Genomic DNA, 14,858 nt, shown 5'->3' on the forward strand with positions numbered 1-14,858 from the left:
TATACAGCCTCAAGGAAATTTGCTGATTAATTCCGGATCAATTTAGAAAAAAAATGTGAAAACAGAGAGTAGCAAATCACAACAAATAAATACAAAGGAAATTACAGAGATACAATAAAAAATAATCGATTCAAACACTACAAAGCACAAATTCTGTGTAAATAAATCAGTTTTCATTTAAAATTTGATTAGAAACTTCAGACTGTCAATCTATAAAGAGAGTATTATATTATGTTGGGGCCACAATTTAGACCATATGATTCCATTTGATGTAAACAGGTTCCTGAGCCTGTAGAGCTCTAGACATGTGAAAACAAGCATCTTAGAATTAATTTTAAATCTAATGGGGAGCCAGTGTAAGGGGGTGATAAGAGAAGACCTGCGGGATACATTTAGTTTGCATGATAACAAAAATAAAGTTTCACAAAAATAATTAAAGCTTTAAGTATTTGAAATGTGAGTTAAATTTGCTTGTCAGAGGTTAAACGGATTGATACAGCAGAGTTCGACCTTTAGGTCAGCTGATAGCGGCCTTCTTGCAATTCCCAGAGTTCCCTTTGTTGACTTGAAGCTGTTGTGCTTTTAAATCCCTTCTTAAAACCCTCAGCTGTTTTTTGTTTTATTATTGGTGCTTTTATCCTTTGTTAATTTGTTAAGAAAGGTTTGATACAAATAGAGCTTTTTTTTGTTAGTGGTATAATTATTATTATTAAATGTGTTTGTCTTATTCCCTGAAGGCCTGTAGTGCTTTGCTGCTTGCACCTAATCTGCAGATGTGTAAAGATCTGTTGACAGATAGTGAAGTAGATTGAAGCTGTTGTGTAACTGAGACCCTGTACATCTCCGTCAATCATCAACTTGTCAACACGTGTATTTTATTTTATTCCCTGCGACGAGCTTGTCTCTGAATGTCAGTCGGAGCTCACTACCTGTCACCTCAGGAGATGGCGGGGAGAAAAGCTGCCCTGGTTGTGTGTCTCCTTTTCGGCACCACCCTCAGTTTGGTGAGAAATTGGTGTATTGTGTTGAGTTATTATCATGTAATAACTTGATTTTTAACATATTTACTTTGATTCTATTTTGTTCAGCCCACTGAAAAGCTTGCAGGTGAGTGATTTTTATTTTTGTAGCAAGTAAAGCACAGACTCGAGTTAAGGTCAAGTTTTTCTTCAACTGTTTGACCTCTTCTGCGTTCACAGACTACGATGTGGACGGTGGACGGGACCTGGACATTTTTGACATAAATGAAGGTTTGCAAATACACAACTTTTCCTTCTCAGGTCTTCTCTCTTATTCAGTGACGAATGCAAAAACCAGTTTTCTTTGTGTGTGGACTCCGCAGAGGCAGGACTGGATCTTGCAGAGGGAGACATTGTCCTCGATGGGGTACGTGGATTTAACCGTTCATAACTTCCCCCACCTGCATGATATAATTTTTGTAAAGATTCCTTATGTTGTTGCTCTCTTTGCTTTCATCCACCGCTGCAGAGGCAAACTCGGAACTCTATAATAGGGGATGAGTACAGGTGGCCGAAGACGATCCCATACTACATGGAGGATGACTTAGGTAAGAGTGACCTGGACTCCATGCACATGTACAGTTTAGTGTGAGAGGAATACAGATGGATTTACATGACACATATGTTAAAACTGTGGTTTAAGACTATGAAGCTTCTTAAAGTTGTGAACAAACAAAACTTTGAGTATTTAAACAGCAGATTTTTTTTTAATTTAATGAACCAAGTCTTTTTTTAATTCGGTCCTTGACTCCTAAGATTCTCGTAAACTGCTCAAATACTGTATAGTAGCTTTTTCGTGATACAGTGATTTTATGTCATATTTATTATATTTAAGAACAGATTTCCCCGACATGATGGGTTAAAACGAAATCCCATTCCTGAGGAACCGGTCTAAGAAAAATCTAAATCATAACAGACAATATGGAGGGGGGTTGGGGTAGGGTCAAAGGTCATGCTTGCTGCTGAATGGAGAACGCCGGTGCTGTAGCCACAAAGGACTCCAGGGGTGGAGGGCGTCTCCCTGCTGCTCTCTTAGAGCCCACTCTAAATTTGGCCGAAGTACAGAAAACAAACAAGTGTTAAATGAAACCCAAAACATCAACAGGAACCGCTTCACCACCTCAGTGACATTCAAGAATTCATTATGGGACCAGTAAAGTCTTATCTCATCTTATATAACACAATTTAGAGGTTTTATGGTCTGTATGACTGAATGAGGGAGAAAATTAAAGGGTGAAGGCAAAGACGTGTCACCATACTGATAATGTTCGAACCTGCTTAAACAAAACCTTTACACATTATTGCATGTGAAATCAGAAATCCTCTCAGAATCAGGGCACGTTCACACCTGAGTCTAAACTGGGTGCTCCATGTTCATTTAGAACTGAGCTGGACATGTGAGTCTTGGACTTAATAGAGATAATCTTCAATCATTCAACAGGGGCCTTTTATGAATTTACTGAAAAAATCACTTTGAAGGGAATTCAAAAGCATTTTGCAGACCTGATTCATCGTGTTCTCTGCAGAGATCAATGCGAAAGGTGTGATTCTGAAGGCGTTTGAGCAGTACAGACTGAAGACCTGCATCGACTTCAAGCCCTGGAGCGGGGAATCAAACTACATTTCTATTTTCAAAGGGGGCGGGTAAGGCAGAGAGATCTCTTGGCTTTTCAGTTTATGACAACACAAGCTGTACTTCATGTTTTTATATATTCTTTATTCTAACATTGCAACAAATGTCAAAAAGTCCCAAAAATATGTTTTTTATGTTTTTTTTCCCACCAAAAGATGTTTCTCCTCTGTGGGGAACCGGCGCGTTGGCAAGCAGAGGTTGTCCATCGGGACAAACTGTGACCGCATCGCCACCATCGAACACGAGTTCCTTCATGCGCTGGGTTTCTGGCACGAAATGTCCAGATCGGACCGTGACGATTATGTCAGAATCATGTGGGACCGCATCTTAGATGGTACTGAACCTTTCACAGCTTAATCCTAAGTGATCTACACACTTTCCATCCATGCTGCTGCATTTCTTTGATCCCTTTAAACACACTTTCTTCAAGGCTGCATGTGGGTTACTAGAAATAGTCGGATTGGGGAATGTAAAGCAAGGACTGAAACACAAAATGAGTAGAATCACTTCAGTGCTCCGGAGGTTTCTGATGCAGATGTTGAAGGAAGGCACTTTCTGATGTGTTATAAAACACGTGAATGTGTTAAGCAAAGTATCTCAGCTAAATTTAGCTCTGTTGTCGATAAGTCAAATTTATCATGGGCTGCCATCAAAGTATCGAGTACTTTGATATGTCAGAGAGTTTAAGTCAGGGCTTCAAACTCGTGTCAGTCGTTGGAAAGCAACTTTTATTAGACTAATAAATAAAGAGCCTAATAAATCTCTTGAACTACGAAGCCTGTGTTTGGAGAACGGAGGAAGCCGCTGTGATGACGAGTTCCGACTGTTTGATGTTCAGGCAAAGAAAACAACTTCAACACCTACGACGACACCACCTCCAGCTCGCTGGGCGTCCCCTACGACTACGGCTCCATGATGCACTACAGCAAAAACGCCTTCAAGAACGGCAGCGAGCCCACCATCGTCACCAAGATCCCCGACTTCAGTGACGTCATCGGCCAACGCATGGAGTTCAGCGACAGCGACCTGCTCAAGCTGCACCGCCTCTACAACTGCAGTAAGAGTCCACAACTAATAACTACATTATATCTTTTATTGTCTTTCATTATAAAAGTGTCCACCTGCACCACCACTGTTGAATTATTGATTATGTTAAATTGAGCTGCAGATATCGTGGCTTATCTCCTACATGTTTGCCACATGAAAACTGTGTGACTCAGCAAAACATTCTCATTAATGTGTTGTTGATCAGTTTATAGCTGTTCAAAGTCCCTCACCTGTGTGTGTGTGTGTGTGTGTGTGTGTGTGTGCCTTTACAGCTCAGGGTTCCACCTTCCTGGACTCATGTGACTTTGAACGTGAGAACATCTGTGGTATGATCCAGGGAGAAGGGGACCAGGCAGAATGGGTCAGGGTGGCCAAGGCTGCTGGAGGCCCCGACACTGATTACTCCAACTTGGGCAAATGCACCGGTGAGAATTAATCTGGAAAGAAATTCTACATAACTTACATCCAATATATATATATATATAATAAATGAATTGTTGCTTTATGTTTCAGTGGGCTGTCGCACTGTGCATTGAAATAATGTTTAGGTGTTGAGATTATTAATCAGGTGACATGTGGATCCTCAGGTTCAGGATACTTCATGCACTTCAGCACAGGCACGGCCAACAATGGGGACACAGCTCTGCTTGAAAGCCGGCTCCTTTACCCCAAGAGAGGTTTCCAGTGTCTGCAGTTCTTCTACTACAACAGCGCCGGGCCCAGCGACAAGCTGAAGATCTCTGTCCGAGAGTACGACAAAGCAAACCCCAATGGCACACTGCGCTTCATAAAGACCATAGATGGTGAGTTTTACTGAATCCTCAAATTCTACGTTTTGAATCGTGCCGGTGTAAGAGTCAACACATTCTCTGTTTCTACCTGATGTGCTGGAGCAGGATCCCCTCAGCAGCTGTGGCAGCTGCACCATGTGAGTCTAGACGTCAAGACAAAGTTCAGAGTCGTCTTCGAAGGGTCCAAAGAGGGCACCGGGCCCTCGACAGGGGGACTGTCCCTGGATGACATCAACCTCTCTGAGACCACCTGCCCAGAGTTTGTATGGCGCGTGAAGAACTTCAGCCAGGTCATGGACAACACTGCAGTAAACACACCGATCTTCAGTCCACCATTCACATCCAAGGAGGGTTACACATTCCAAATGGGGCTGTACCCCAGTGGAAAGGAGGGCTACCCCGGCGAGCTGTCGGCCTACGCTCACCTGGTGGCCGGTGCGGGGGACGTCGGGCAGAAATGGCCCTGCCCCTGGAAGCAGATGACCATGATGCTGATGGACCAGCACCCGCACATCCTGAAGCGCATGTCCAACCAGCGCAGTGTGACCACTGACCCCAACATGAAGGCAACAGGTGCATAAAAACCATTGACTTATTATTTACTTTCAAGCACATTGTGGAAGTAACACTTTGGCTGTAACACTGTATTCATACATCCTTTCAAACAGAGTCTCAACAGTTTTTCTGGGATGACCCTCGCAAGGTGGGCTCTGAAGTCACAGACGCTGATGGGTCCAAGTATTTCCGAGGGCCGGGCGCCGGGACCGCGGTGTATCTCACGCACCTCAGAGCCAAGAGCAGGGATTTTATCAAGGGAGGGGACGCCTTATTCCTCCTCTCAATGGAGGGTAAACAGTAACACACCATACAACCTACGTACTTTGACTGTGTCCAATCATATGACAGATATGAGGGAGAGCTTGTTAATGGCACATCCCTCCCACCCATGCAAACACAATTTACAGGACTATATACAGTGATGTATAATTACATCAATGACTCCTGGGCACAACACACTCTGCAATCCAATCACTGCCTGTTCATTTCATCAATGCTCCACCACTTGAATACCATTAACCTCTCTCTCTCTCTCTCCCTCTCTCCCTCCCTCCCTCCCTCCAGATGTGTCTCATCTGACTGTGACCCAGCCTGTGCCTCCCACGACCGTACCGACAGTCACCTCTGGCCCCAATGACACCATTGGTACCACTGGCCCCACTAGCACCACTGGCCCCTGCCTCAACCAGAAGTGTCTCAATGAGGGGATCTGTATGGTGGATGCAGGGAAAGCTGTTTGCAGGTGAGGGGATGTAACGGTGGTAATGTTACTGTAAAACAGGATTTTCCTCTGAGCCGGAATTTGACTTTACTTAAGGCTGCTGTTAATGGGCAAATCCACACTCTGAAACACCTGAACTCCTCCCAACCAAAGCGGCACATCCTATTTTACATCATCTCACTCCGCCAATGTTAAATATACCCATGACATGCATGTAAGGTGCATATTATCTAGTTCCAGAACTAAAGTACAACGTCACTTTAGAGCCCATACCTCCGCCAAGGTCCGGTTATAGATATTAGTCCCCTAAATATGATCAGAGCCGAATAAATTATGTGTACTACAATTACCATTAATTCAATGATGAAACTTCTCAAACATAAAACAAAGGGGAAAAATGGTAATTGACAAGTTAAATCTCCAACACTCTTTCCTCTCTTCAGGTGAAGGGTTCTCATTTCAAAGTTTTGGAAAAATGTATTCTCACATTAGATTAAAATGAAATCTTTAGAAAAAGGCATTGGGATATTAGCTCTTGCAGATATAAACTCGTAAACTTATTTACTATCATGTCATGTCCTGTTTGTTTAATCTGTATGAAAATGACAGCGTGTTTCATCCGAACAACATATCTTTTGGTGATTTTCTGATGCTCTAATCTAAGATGAGTCCTGATAACAGCTTCTGTTTTCCACCAGCAACACTTGGTCACACCTGAATGTCTGATCTTGCTCTGTCATCCTCATCGTTTGTTTCTCCTCTGTTCTCCAGGTGTGCGGTGGGCGATGACTGGTGGTACTACGGGGACACGTGTCAGAACAGGGGCTCCGTTATGGATAAAACCAACTTGGCACTGGCCACTTCTCTGTCTGTACTGGCAGTCATGCTGGTGGTCACAGTTGTCAGCGTCATCTGCGTGAAGAAGAAGTATAAGAAACAGGGCGACAGCAGCTTCATCATGGCAAACGTGCACGCCCCAGATAAACCGTAACCAGAGACACTGAACTTTGGACAGAAACTAAAAAGTCGACTTGAAATGAAATAAATCAGCTGAATATTTGTGTATCTCATACAGCACGCTTCAGATTCAGATTTGACTCAAGGGCCTCAAAGGTAAACCATCATATACTTTATCATAACAGTATCTGAGAGTGCCCCCTTCTGGTCATTCAATGCTAAAACACTTAGAGCTATGCAAGAGTATTATTGTGCTAAATAAATTATTTTAAAACAAAAAGTTTCACATGAATGAGTCTTGATTTGACAAATTTCAACTGCACAAATGATTAAAAACAAGGCCCAGACGCGATGACTTATATTCACAAATTTAAAATTTATTATACCAAAGACAGGAACATTTGTGTTGTCACTTTTCCATGTAGATATATTTGTTTGTATTACTGAATTTGACACAGTCATGCCGGTGATAACAGTTACTGTAGGAGGGAGGTGATGTGGGACTAACATTATCCTGTGGGTGTTCATGTATGTGTGTGTATGTGTGTGTATGCATGCAAGTGTGCATGCAAAGATCTGTTTATTAGTGTTTATTAGATACAGTAATGTTGTATAGCATGGAATGCTGGGTTTTCAGAACTGCAATTGCACATTAACATTTTTGTGTGTGTATGTGTGTTTCGTATTTGTGAGTCTACTTTGAAAGATAAAGGGGAGTGACACCTCCATGACAGCAAACTCTTGGCGAACCGCACATTATCCTCCCCACCGTTACAACTTTCACCGACATACAGGTACGCAGCTCCTTCAAAAGCATCAGTATACAACATTTCTCTTATTTACAATCATTGGAAAAAAATAAACAATAAACAAAACAAAAATCACCATTTCTCTCAGAGAAGATTAGTAAAAGTGACTGAGTCACCATAAAGAGTATGCAACTCCTAGGAGTTAGTATTTAAAACTTCTACAAAAAATTTCTATGCCATTTTCCAGGCCAAGAGCCATGATTTACTGAAGAAATACAGTATTTTAAGTGCCCTATCTACAACAGTTAAGTGTGGTATTACTAGTGCACCATTCAACATAGTTCACTGACCATAAAAAGATTATGTGTCTCTGTTTTTAAAAAGTTCTTTCAGCAACTTCTCTGCTTTCACATTGAAAGATATGGTAAGTTCTTACAAAACAAACAAACAACAAACAAACCATGTAATTGTTATCAATATTAACAAGTGCTGTGGCGAGCTAATGCTATTGCAAAGAGACTAGTGTTGATTACATACTCGGCTGGTTGTCTCATGTAAAAAACAAAGAAAAGGTTCCAGTCTGTGAGAAGGGCACGGCCGTGGACACCAGGGGCCGTGGACACCAGGGGCCGTGGACACCAGGGGCCGTGGACACCAGGGGCCGTGGACACCAGGGGCCGTGGACACCAGGGGCCACGTCCACCAGGGGCCGTGGACACCAGGGGCCGTGGACACCAGGGGCCGTGGACACGGGCGTTTTGCTTTTTCAAGAGGGTGGAGTATCGTTAAAGGGCTCATTTGCTCGTTGTATTCTATGAGTTGCTTCGGTAAAAACAGGAGGAGCAGTTACAGTGCATGGTTCTCCAAGGATAAGGCTGTGTAGAGCTGGAAGGCTTTCATGTGCATGTTACAGCCTCTGGAGGAATCTCACTTCGTCTGTGACCACATTTGAGGGATATCGGAGCGGTTGGGTTGATGCCGGGTCGTGTGCATGCTGCTGCTGCTGCTGCTGGAAGGGAGATGAGGCTTTTAGTCCGTGCTGCTGCTCAGAGGGGGGTGTCGTAGTAGTCCATGGGCTGATCGGTCCCGGGGGGCTTTTGCTGTTTCTGCTGATGCTGCTTCATGATTTCCTTCACCTCCTCCTCCAGCTCAGGGGGGATGATGAACTGGTCGTCTGGGTCAGGCTGGGCCGGAGCTGTGAAGTAGCCGCCAGATTTCTTCGAGGGGGCGTCGGCAGCCACCTCAATAAGATTGTGACTCTTCTCTTGGCGTGCCACTGACCCGTTAACCCTCTGCTTAGCTGCTAGCTTTGCTCCGTCCCCACCTCCTGCTCCGACTCCCTGCCACGACTCGTCCCTCTCCAGACCGTTCTCGACGTCACCGAGGCTCATGTCGACACCTTCATCCAGGGGCTCTGGGGTGCACGGCGGTGGCGGAGGTGGGGGAAGAGTCAGCAGGGTGCGCTCCTGGCTGGCGGATGAGGGTAATGATGTTTGGGGCGATGACGAGGTGGCGAGCTCTGCTTTGAGGCAATGGATGTCTGCCTCTACTTCCACGCGGCTCCCGTTAGAGAAAACACCAGCTATGGGCTCCTCGTCCTCGCTGTCCAGCCCATTGTCTGACAGGGCGCTGGAGAAAGTGGCACTGGATAGCTGCCTCTGGAAGGAACCTGCTAAACAGGCAGGATGGAGGGCACAGCAGCTGCGAGCAGAGGGCAGCTCTGACCCAGGGAACAGGTACTGACAGGGCTGAGAGGCCGAGTGGGCATGCTGTTGCTGTAAGGACAGCACGTGGGCCGGATGGTGCAGGTGGAGGTGTGGATGGTGGGACTGGTCGTGCAGCAGCATCAGAGAGCTCTGTGGGGGTTCGTCAGACGAGGCTGTGGAGCCCACTTCGCTGCTCATCTCACTGGTGCTGATCTCGCTGCTGATTTCACTGCAGGAGGAGGGGGGCACGGGGAGGGAGCCGTCCGAGGGCCGCTCCTTGATGGCAGAGGAGGAGGAGGGATAAGTGCCCAGGCCGGGGCTCGGAGGAGGATGGGGAGGCTCAGAACAGCAGCAGGAGCAGCAGTCCTCACTCACGCTGAGCTGGACCACCACGGCGCTGAGGCTGTCGGTGCAGCCGTACCCCTGCGCCAGCGTGCACAGCTTCTTCGCAGCAGCCAGGCCGTCCGGGACGTTTCGAACAGCCTCTACAGCCTCAGTGGGAGACACAGTATCCCACAGGCCCCGGCTGCCCAGAATGAAGAACTCATCCTGGGACGTGAGAGTGACTGTCTGCACATAGGGACAAGGGATGACGGACGGGTAGAGAAAGGAGTAGCCCATGATTCTTGTAGAATCGGTCACGCCATTCACTTTGTTGTCCTATGGGGAGAAAAGTATAAGAAATGAGTATAGTGCTGACATTAATACGCTGCACATTAATTTCCATTGGCACACAGTTTGCTTCAAGGATCTTTACCTCAGTGATGATGGCCCTGTGCTGTCGGATCCTGCGGTACTCCTCCTCCAGCCCTATGTTGTGAAGCAGGGACAGCGACAGTGGCTTCCCGTCACGGCACAGAATGGCCTGGCACTTGCCCACGTTCGCAGCCGTGAGGGTGAAGCAGCCGGCAGGGTCGGTGGGGTCATGGCGAATGTGACACAGAGCTGCTGAGCCGCCCATTTTCTGACCCGCGGTCCCGAGTTTCCTTGGAAAGAAAAATAAAAAAAGAGGTTTATTCTCTTTGCTATAGAAACGTGAACACGGCCACATATATATATGACCCATTGAGCGCATTGCGTACCTTTGCATGACGAGGAAGGTGTTGGTCATGTAGTCCTCCTCGCTCTTAGTCTTGTGTATTTCTTCCGCCAGCACGTCGTTCATTGTGCACTGCAGAAGGTACGGCACTTCCACGTTCCTGTCCCCATCGAACACACCGTACAGGGCTTCACGATTTCCACAGAAGCTGTTCACTGAAAGTGCTGCGACGCAAAGTCTGAGGAGAGAAGGACAAACAGAAGAGGGGCGTCTTTAAGGTTTGAGCTCTCGTATGACAAAGACATACCAACTGCCCTGCTCCCACTGACAACACAGCGCTTTCTATCTTCCATTTATTCGACTGTGCAGCAGAACCTGTTTTGGCGTGTGACTATACGTGATTCATGATTTCATTAAGCACTGCTTCAATACAGTCTTGAGTCATCTGGCTTTCACAGCGCTCATTCTCGAGAGGTTGGGATTAGTGAGGCTCCGCTGGTCGAGTGGGATGGCGGTTGTTGTTGTTGTTGTTGTTTTTTTCTCTTTTTCATTTGAACTCACTTGTTCTTGACGCCCGAGGCCTCTGTGTAACCATGACTCCACACAGCAGGCCCACCAGATGCCTCGTTCGAGGAAAAGGTTGGAGGCGGATCAATACGGAAGCAGCGGATATTACTGGAAGACAACAGAACATGAGGGGGATCATAAATGCTGCATTATGGCGAGGCATAAAAAATGCATATAGGCTAAATATATAAGATTTTTTGAATAACTAAATTACAGCTTGTGAAAATAACAGGTTGTAGTCACACAACAGATCTCAAGACGTCCAGCAGAGACACAGAGACTTACTTTAGCTGCTCCAGGGTCTTGTGGTCCAGGTTGAGACGAGGGTTTCCAGTCAGGTCGAGCTCCTGAAGCTTGGGCGGCAGGTTCTCCGGGAGAGTGATCTCGCTCAGTTCATTACAGCTCAGATCCACACACTGACGAGAAGAGGGGAAGATGTCAATTACCACAGATAAATGTGAGCTCAACGTTTCGTAGAGGCGAAGTACTGCTTGAGGCTTACTTTCATCTCCATCAGCTGCATGACCTCCGGAAAGACCTCGATGGCGTTGGAATGGGCGATGAGCGTATGCATTCGCCAGCAGTTCATGATGGTGGTGGGCACGGTCTTCAGCATGTTCCCGCTCAGGTCCACCTCCTCCAGCTCCTCCAACTTGGCCATTTTACTGATGGATGAGACAAAGCAATAGGTGAGCCGAGGTGTGTAACATACAAAAAGGCTTTTTCTTAACGTCAGTGGTTTCCGACTTGTTCACATGAACAAAAATGACATCAATGAATCACGTTTCCATCCATGCATTCCTTCAGTCAGTGGCTTCAAACTCTGAAACGATTCTGCTGTGAGCTGCGAGCTCATTTCACTTTTAAATAACTAATTAAAAACTCAAATAAGTTAAGTAGTCTTCAACTGGGGCTTAAAGCTCAATAAAAACATGAGGGATTGCAAACCAAAATATACAAACATATTTTAGTACTACTTTATTCACTGAAATGTACATCACAACATTATACTACTAATAATACTGCTACTAATAAAGATAATTTATTCATATTGATATAAATTACATCTTTGCAAAACAGGTGACATTTTTCACAATTTTCTGACAGTTAACAAATCTTTGATAAAATAAACAGTATAAACATTCACTAAAATAATGAATTTGTGATGAGGAAAATGAATAGAAATCGATTCAGGCTGGAGTATAAACTCTGAGGTATTTACCTAGCTGGGAAGGTCTGGAGATGGTTGTATGCCATGTGCAGAATTCGTAGATGTAAGTGGCCCGTCAGCATGGGCACACACTTGTCTGTCAGCCGGTTGTTGGTGAGGTAGAGTTCCTGCAGGATGCTGTGGCTCTCCTCTGATAGGCTGGAAGGTGGCAGGTGCTCCAGCTTGTTGGCTGATGCATTCACGCATCGTAAGCTGAAGAATGAAAATTTAACATGTTTTACCTTCTTGCAGATAGTGGACATTAAAACTGAGATGAAGAGTCTTCAGCCTGACTTCCTACTTTTATGATTCCCGTTAAATCACTCCCCTCTCCCATGCTTGTAGTGTTTTTTTTTTTTATTTCCCAGCCATCTTTGCCCTTGAGCATCTTGCCTGCCCTCGATTAAAAATCCCATTCTGTACCTCATTTTAATTTTCCCTATGTTCAATCTCATTGTCAGACGTAGAGCGCATGATCTGATTAAGACAAAAATGAATTCCACACAATGACTAATGCTACCTGTCAGATTTGAGGAACAGGTTGCAAGGCAGCTCCACCAGTTGATTGTGTTGTACGTCCAGAACTTCCAGCAGAGGGCGCTCCACTCTTTCAGGAAGCTTCTGCAACTGGTTATGTCCTGCACTCAGCTTCCTAAGACTGTTGCTGCAGAACAACCTGCGGCATGAGGAGTATACAGATGCTCAGGTCAGAACGAGAACAAATAAACGTATGGATGGACGGACAGATGGACAGACATATAAATAGATGGATAGAGAGATGGAAAGACGGACGTAGCGACAGATATATTAATAGAGACATAGAGATAGAGATACAACTGACAGACAGACAGATAAATAGTTAGTTAGCAGAGAGAGAGAGAGAGAGAGAGAGAGAGAGAGAGAGAAAGAGAGAGAGAGAGATATAGATATATAGATAGATAGATAGAAAGATGGATAGATGATAGATGGATAGATGGATAGATGGATAGATGGATAGATGGATGGATAGATGGATAGAGAGATAGATAGATAAATAGATAGATAGACAGATAGATAGATAGATAGATAGATAGATAGATAGGACAAGTGTAAGTGAAGTCGACTAAAATAGTCATGGAAATGAGAGTAGAGCAGCAGGACCATGGGGGCGAGGACGGATGTGAATTCAGAAAATAGCAGCGCCTCTAGTGGAGCTTGCAGCTGAAATTCATCATCCTGACACTTATTGGGTAAAATATAAATCTACAGACACTGATGGCACCAGAGGATGAGAGAAAGTGGAAGAAAAATGGAAAGACAGAGAGAAGAGGAGGAGGTGAACTGTATCTGAGTTGACCTTCTAAAAGGCTATATAAAGACGAAGAGAATGGACGAGGGCTGTGGAGGTCACAGGCTATCTGTGTGATTTATGAGGCTCTATGGGGGATAGATGGCGGGGACAACAATCCTGCAGGGTACTTTCATTCACAGGACACATCGGGTGAGAAGGAGAGACTCACCGCGCAGGGAGCTCGGTGATGAGGTTGTGGCTCACGTCCAGAACTTCCAGCTTCTTTGCTTCACACAGCCAGTCTGGCAAGGAGTCCATATGGTTCCTACAGAACGAGAGGGGGTGATGATGATGATAAATTATGTGTACACTTACCAACAGATATAATTCATTGGGTTACTGCATGTAGTTGAATTCTCAACAGTGCTGCTCTAGAGAACAGAAGGCAGCATCTTCCATTCTGGATGGAAAGTGGCTTTTTAACCTCTGTCTGTTTGTATTCAAGCAAGATTACACAAAACCTGCTTGATGGATTTCCACAGAACTTGGTGGAAGGATTTGGGTCAGTGAAGAACCCATCAAACGTGGTGCATACACGGATCAGAGTGAAGGAAAATATATTTTCTCTTTTAACATTTTGGGATAAGGCATTTTTTCACCATTTTCCCAGGGAATAAGTCATGGATCTCTATTTCGGGAACTAATATCTATGAGAGTGTGAAATGTGGTGGAGCTTATTAGAATTTACAGGGATTGTTAGGCCTTGGTGGAGGTATGCTTTCTGCTGAGAGCAATTCTAGTTTAGTACTATTATAAATTCACTACATCAGATAACTGACCTCTCGGAGGAGCTGCAAATAATAACCACAGCCCTCGACAGAGCTCTTGAGGATTCAAAGATAATAATAAAGATAAATTCAGCCCCTTAAATTTAATTATTCTTTTCATGTCTTCTTCTTTTAATGACCAAAAGAAGTTGAGCACAGAAGCATATCTTTCACTTAACAAGCAGAGGACATGTCAAAGGTCAGGGATGATACAGTTTGACAATGACAACCCTCTTTAGTTCATAATTAACCACATTTTCCAACATCCAGTACGCAGAAAACAATCACTGCTCCTGTGTCCTTGAAGGGCACTGAGGATGTGCAGTAAATGAGCTTCATTTTCAAAATAGTTTTTTCAATTAGTGCCGCATCTGATTTTTCTTCTCACCTCGAGATATCCATGTAGCTCAGATTGGAAGGCACGGGACTGACATCCAGTTGTCGTAGCTCTGCGGGGAGAAATCAAAACACATTAACCTACAGCAAGGACAGAGGTAATCTATCGCAAAAAGCAGGTGGAGGGAAAATGGAGGGGAGAGTTTGGAGGAGGTGAAAAGTTGTTGAGGAAGAGAGACAATGACACTGCAGTATGGCCTGAATGTAAGAGGAAAGAAAATATTGCAGCGAGATTAGAAAGATGTTAAAGGTTCACAGAGGGGAGATTCGCATCATTGATTTCTGTGAAGGAAAAGATAGAACGGTGGAGATGTGAGAGGGAAGGGAAGGAATCTGTCTTTTTTTTTAAGCACACATGAGCGCCCTTG

General features: G+C 44.8%; 2 protein-coding genes across 2 annotated transcripts in view; one reads left to right on the forward strand and one right to left on the reverse strand.

Annotated features, from left to right (window-relative positions):
* The first annotated feature begins 944 nt into the window (after positions 1-944).
* LOC128454530 (meprin A subunit beta-like) lies at positions 945-6,760 on the forward strand. The gene is made up of 14 exons (XM_053437949.1): positions 945-1,022; positions 1,089-1,107; positions 1,200-1,250; positions 1,343-1,386; positions 1,489-1,567; positions 2,546-2,663; positions 2,808-2,986; positions 3,491-3,709; positions 3,972-4,124; positions 4,287-4,502; positions 4,596-5,063; positions 5,159-5,338; positions 5,613-5,790; positions 6,541-6,760. Exons 1-14 carry the CDS (start codon positions 945-947, stop codon positions 6,758-6,760), a joined length of 2,202 nt encoding a protein of 733 aa, XP_053293924.1.
* Positions 6,761-8,204: 1,444 nt separating this feature from the next.
* Positions 8,205-14,858, reverse strand: part of phlpp1 (PH domain and leucine rich repeat protein phosphatase 1) — a 47,621-nt gene continuing 40,967 nt past the window's right edge. Inside the window, exons 8-17 of the mRNA XM_053438050.1 lie at positions 14,483-14,543; positions 13,497-13,592; positions 12,518-12,673; positions 12,010-12,210; positions 11,290-11,452; positions 11,073-11,203; positions 10,782-10,895; positions 10,264-10,458; positions 9,939-10,167; positions 8,205-9,841 (exon numbers count right to left, since the gene is read on the reverse strand). Coding sequence (XP_053294025.1) covers positions 8,522-9,841; positions 9,939-10,167; positions 10,264-10,458; positions 10,782-10,895; positions 11,073-11,203; positions 11,290-11,452; positions 12,010-12,210; positions 12,518-12,673; positions 13,497-13,592; positions 14,483-14,543 — 2,666 coding nt within the window. The 3' untranslated portion in view covers positions 8,205-8,521. The remainder of the gene's footprint in view (positions 9,842-9,938; positions 10,168-10,263; positions 10,459-10,781; positions 10,896-11,072; positions 11,204-11,289; positions 11,453-12,009; positions 12,211-12,517; positions 12,674-13,496; positions 13,593-14,482; positions 14,544-14,858) is intronic.

The sequence above is a fragment of the Pleuronectes platessa genome, chromosome 13 (assembly GCF_947347685.1).
Source record: "Pleuronectes platessa chromosome 13, fPlePla1.1, whole genome shotgun sequence".
NCBI classification, from domain to species: domain Eukaryota; kingdom Metazoa; phylum Chordata; class Actinopteri; order Pleuronectiformes; family Pleuronectidae; genus Pleuronectes; species Pleuronectes platessa.

What these genes read in the sequence shown, in the direction of transcription:
- LOC128454530 (XM_053437949.1), top strand. Translation starts at nt 945, where the DNA reads ATGGCGGGGAGAAAAGCTGCCCTGGTTGTGTGTCTCCTTTTCGGCACC. An exon ending in CATTTTTGACATAAATGAAG is followed by an intron (nt 1,251 to 1,342) that starts GTTTGCAAATAC and finishes TGGACTCCGCAG; the next exon opens with AGGCAGGACTGGATCTTGCA. An exon ending in ATTCCTCCTCTCAATGGAGG is followed by an intron (nt 5,339 to 5,612) that starts GTAAACAGTAAC and finishes CCCTCCCTCCAG; the next exon opens with ATGTGTCTCATCTGACTGTG.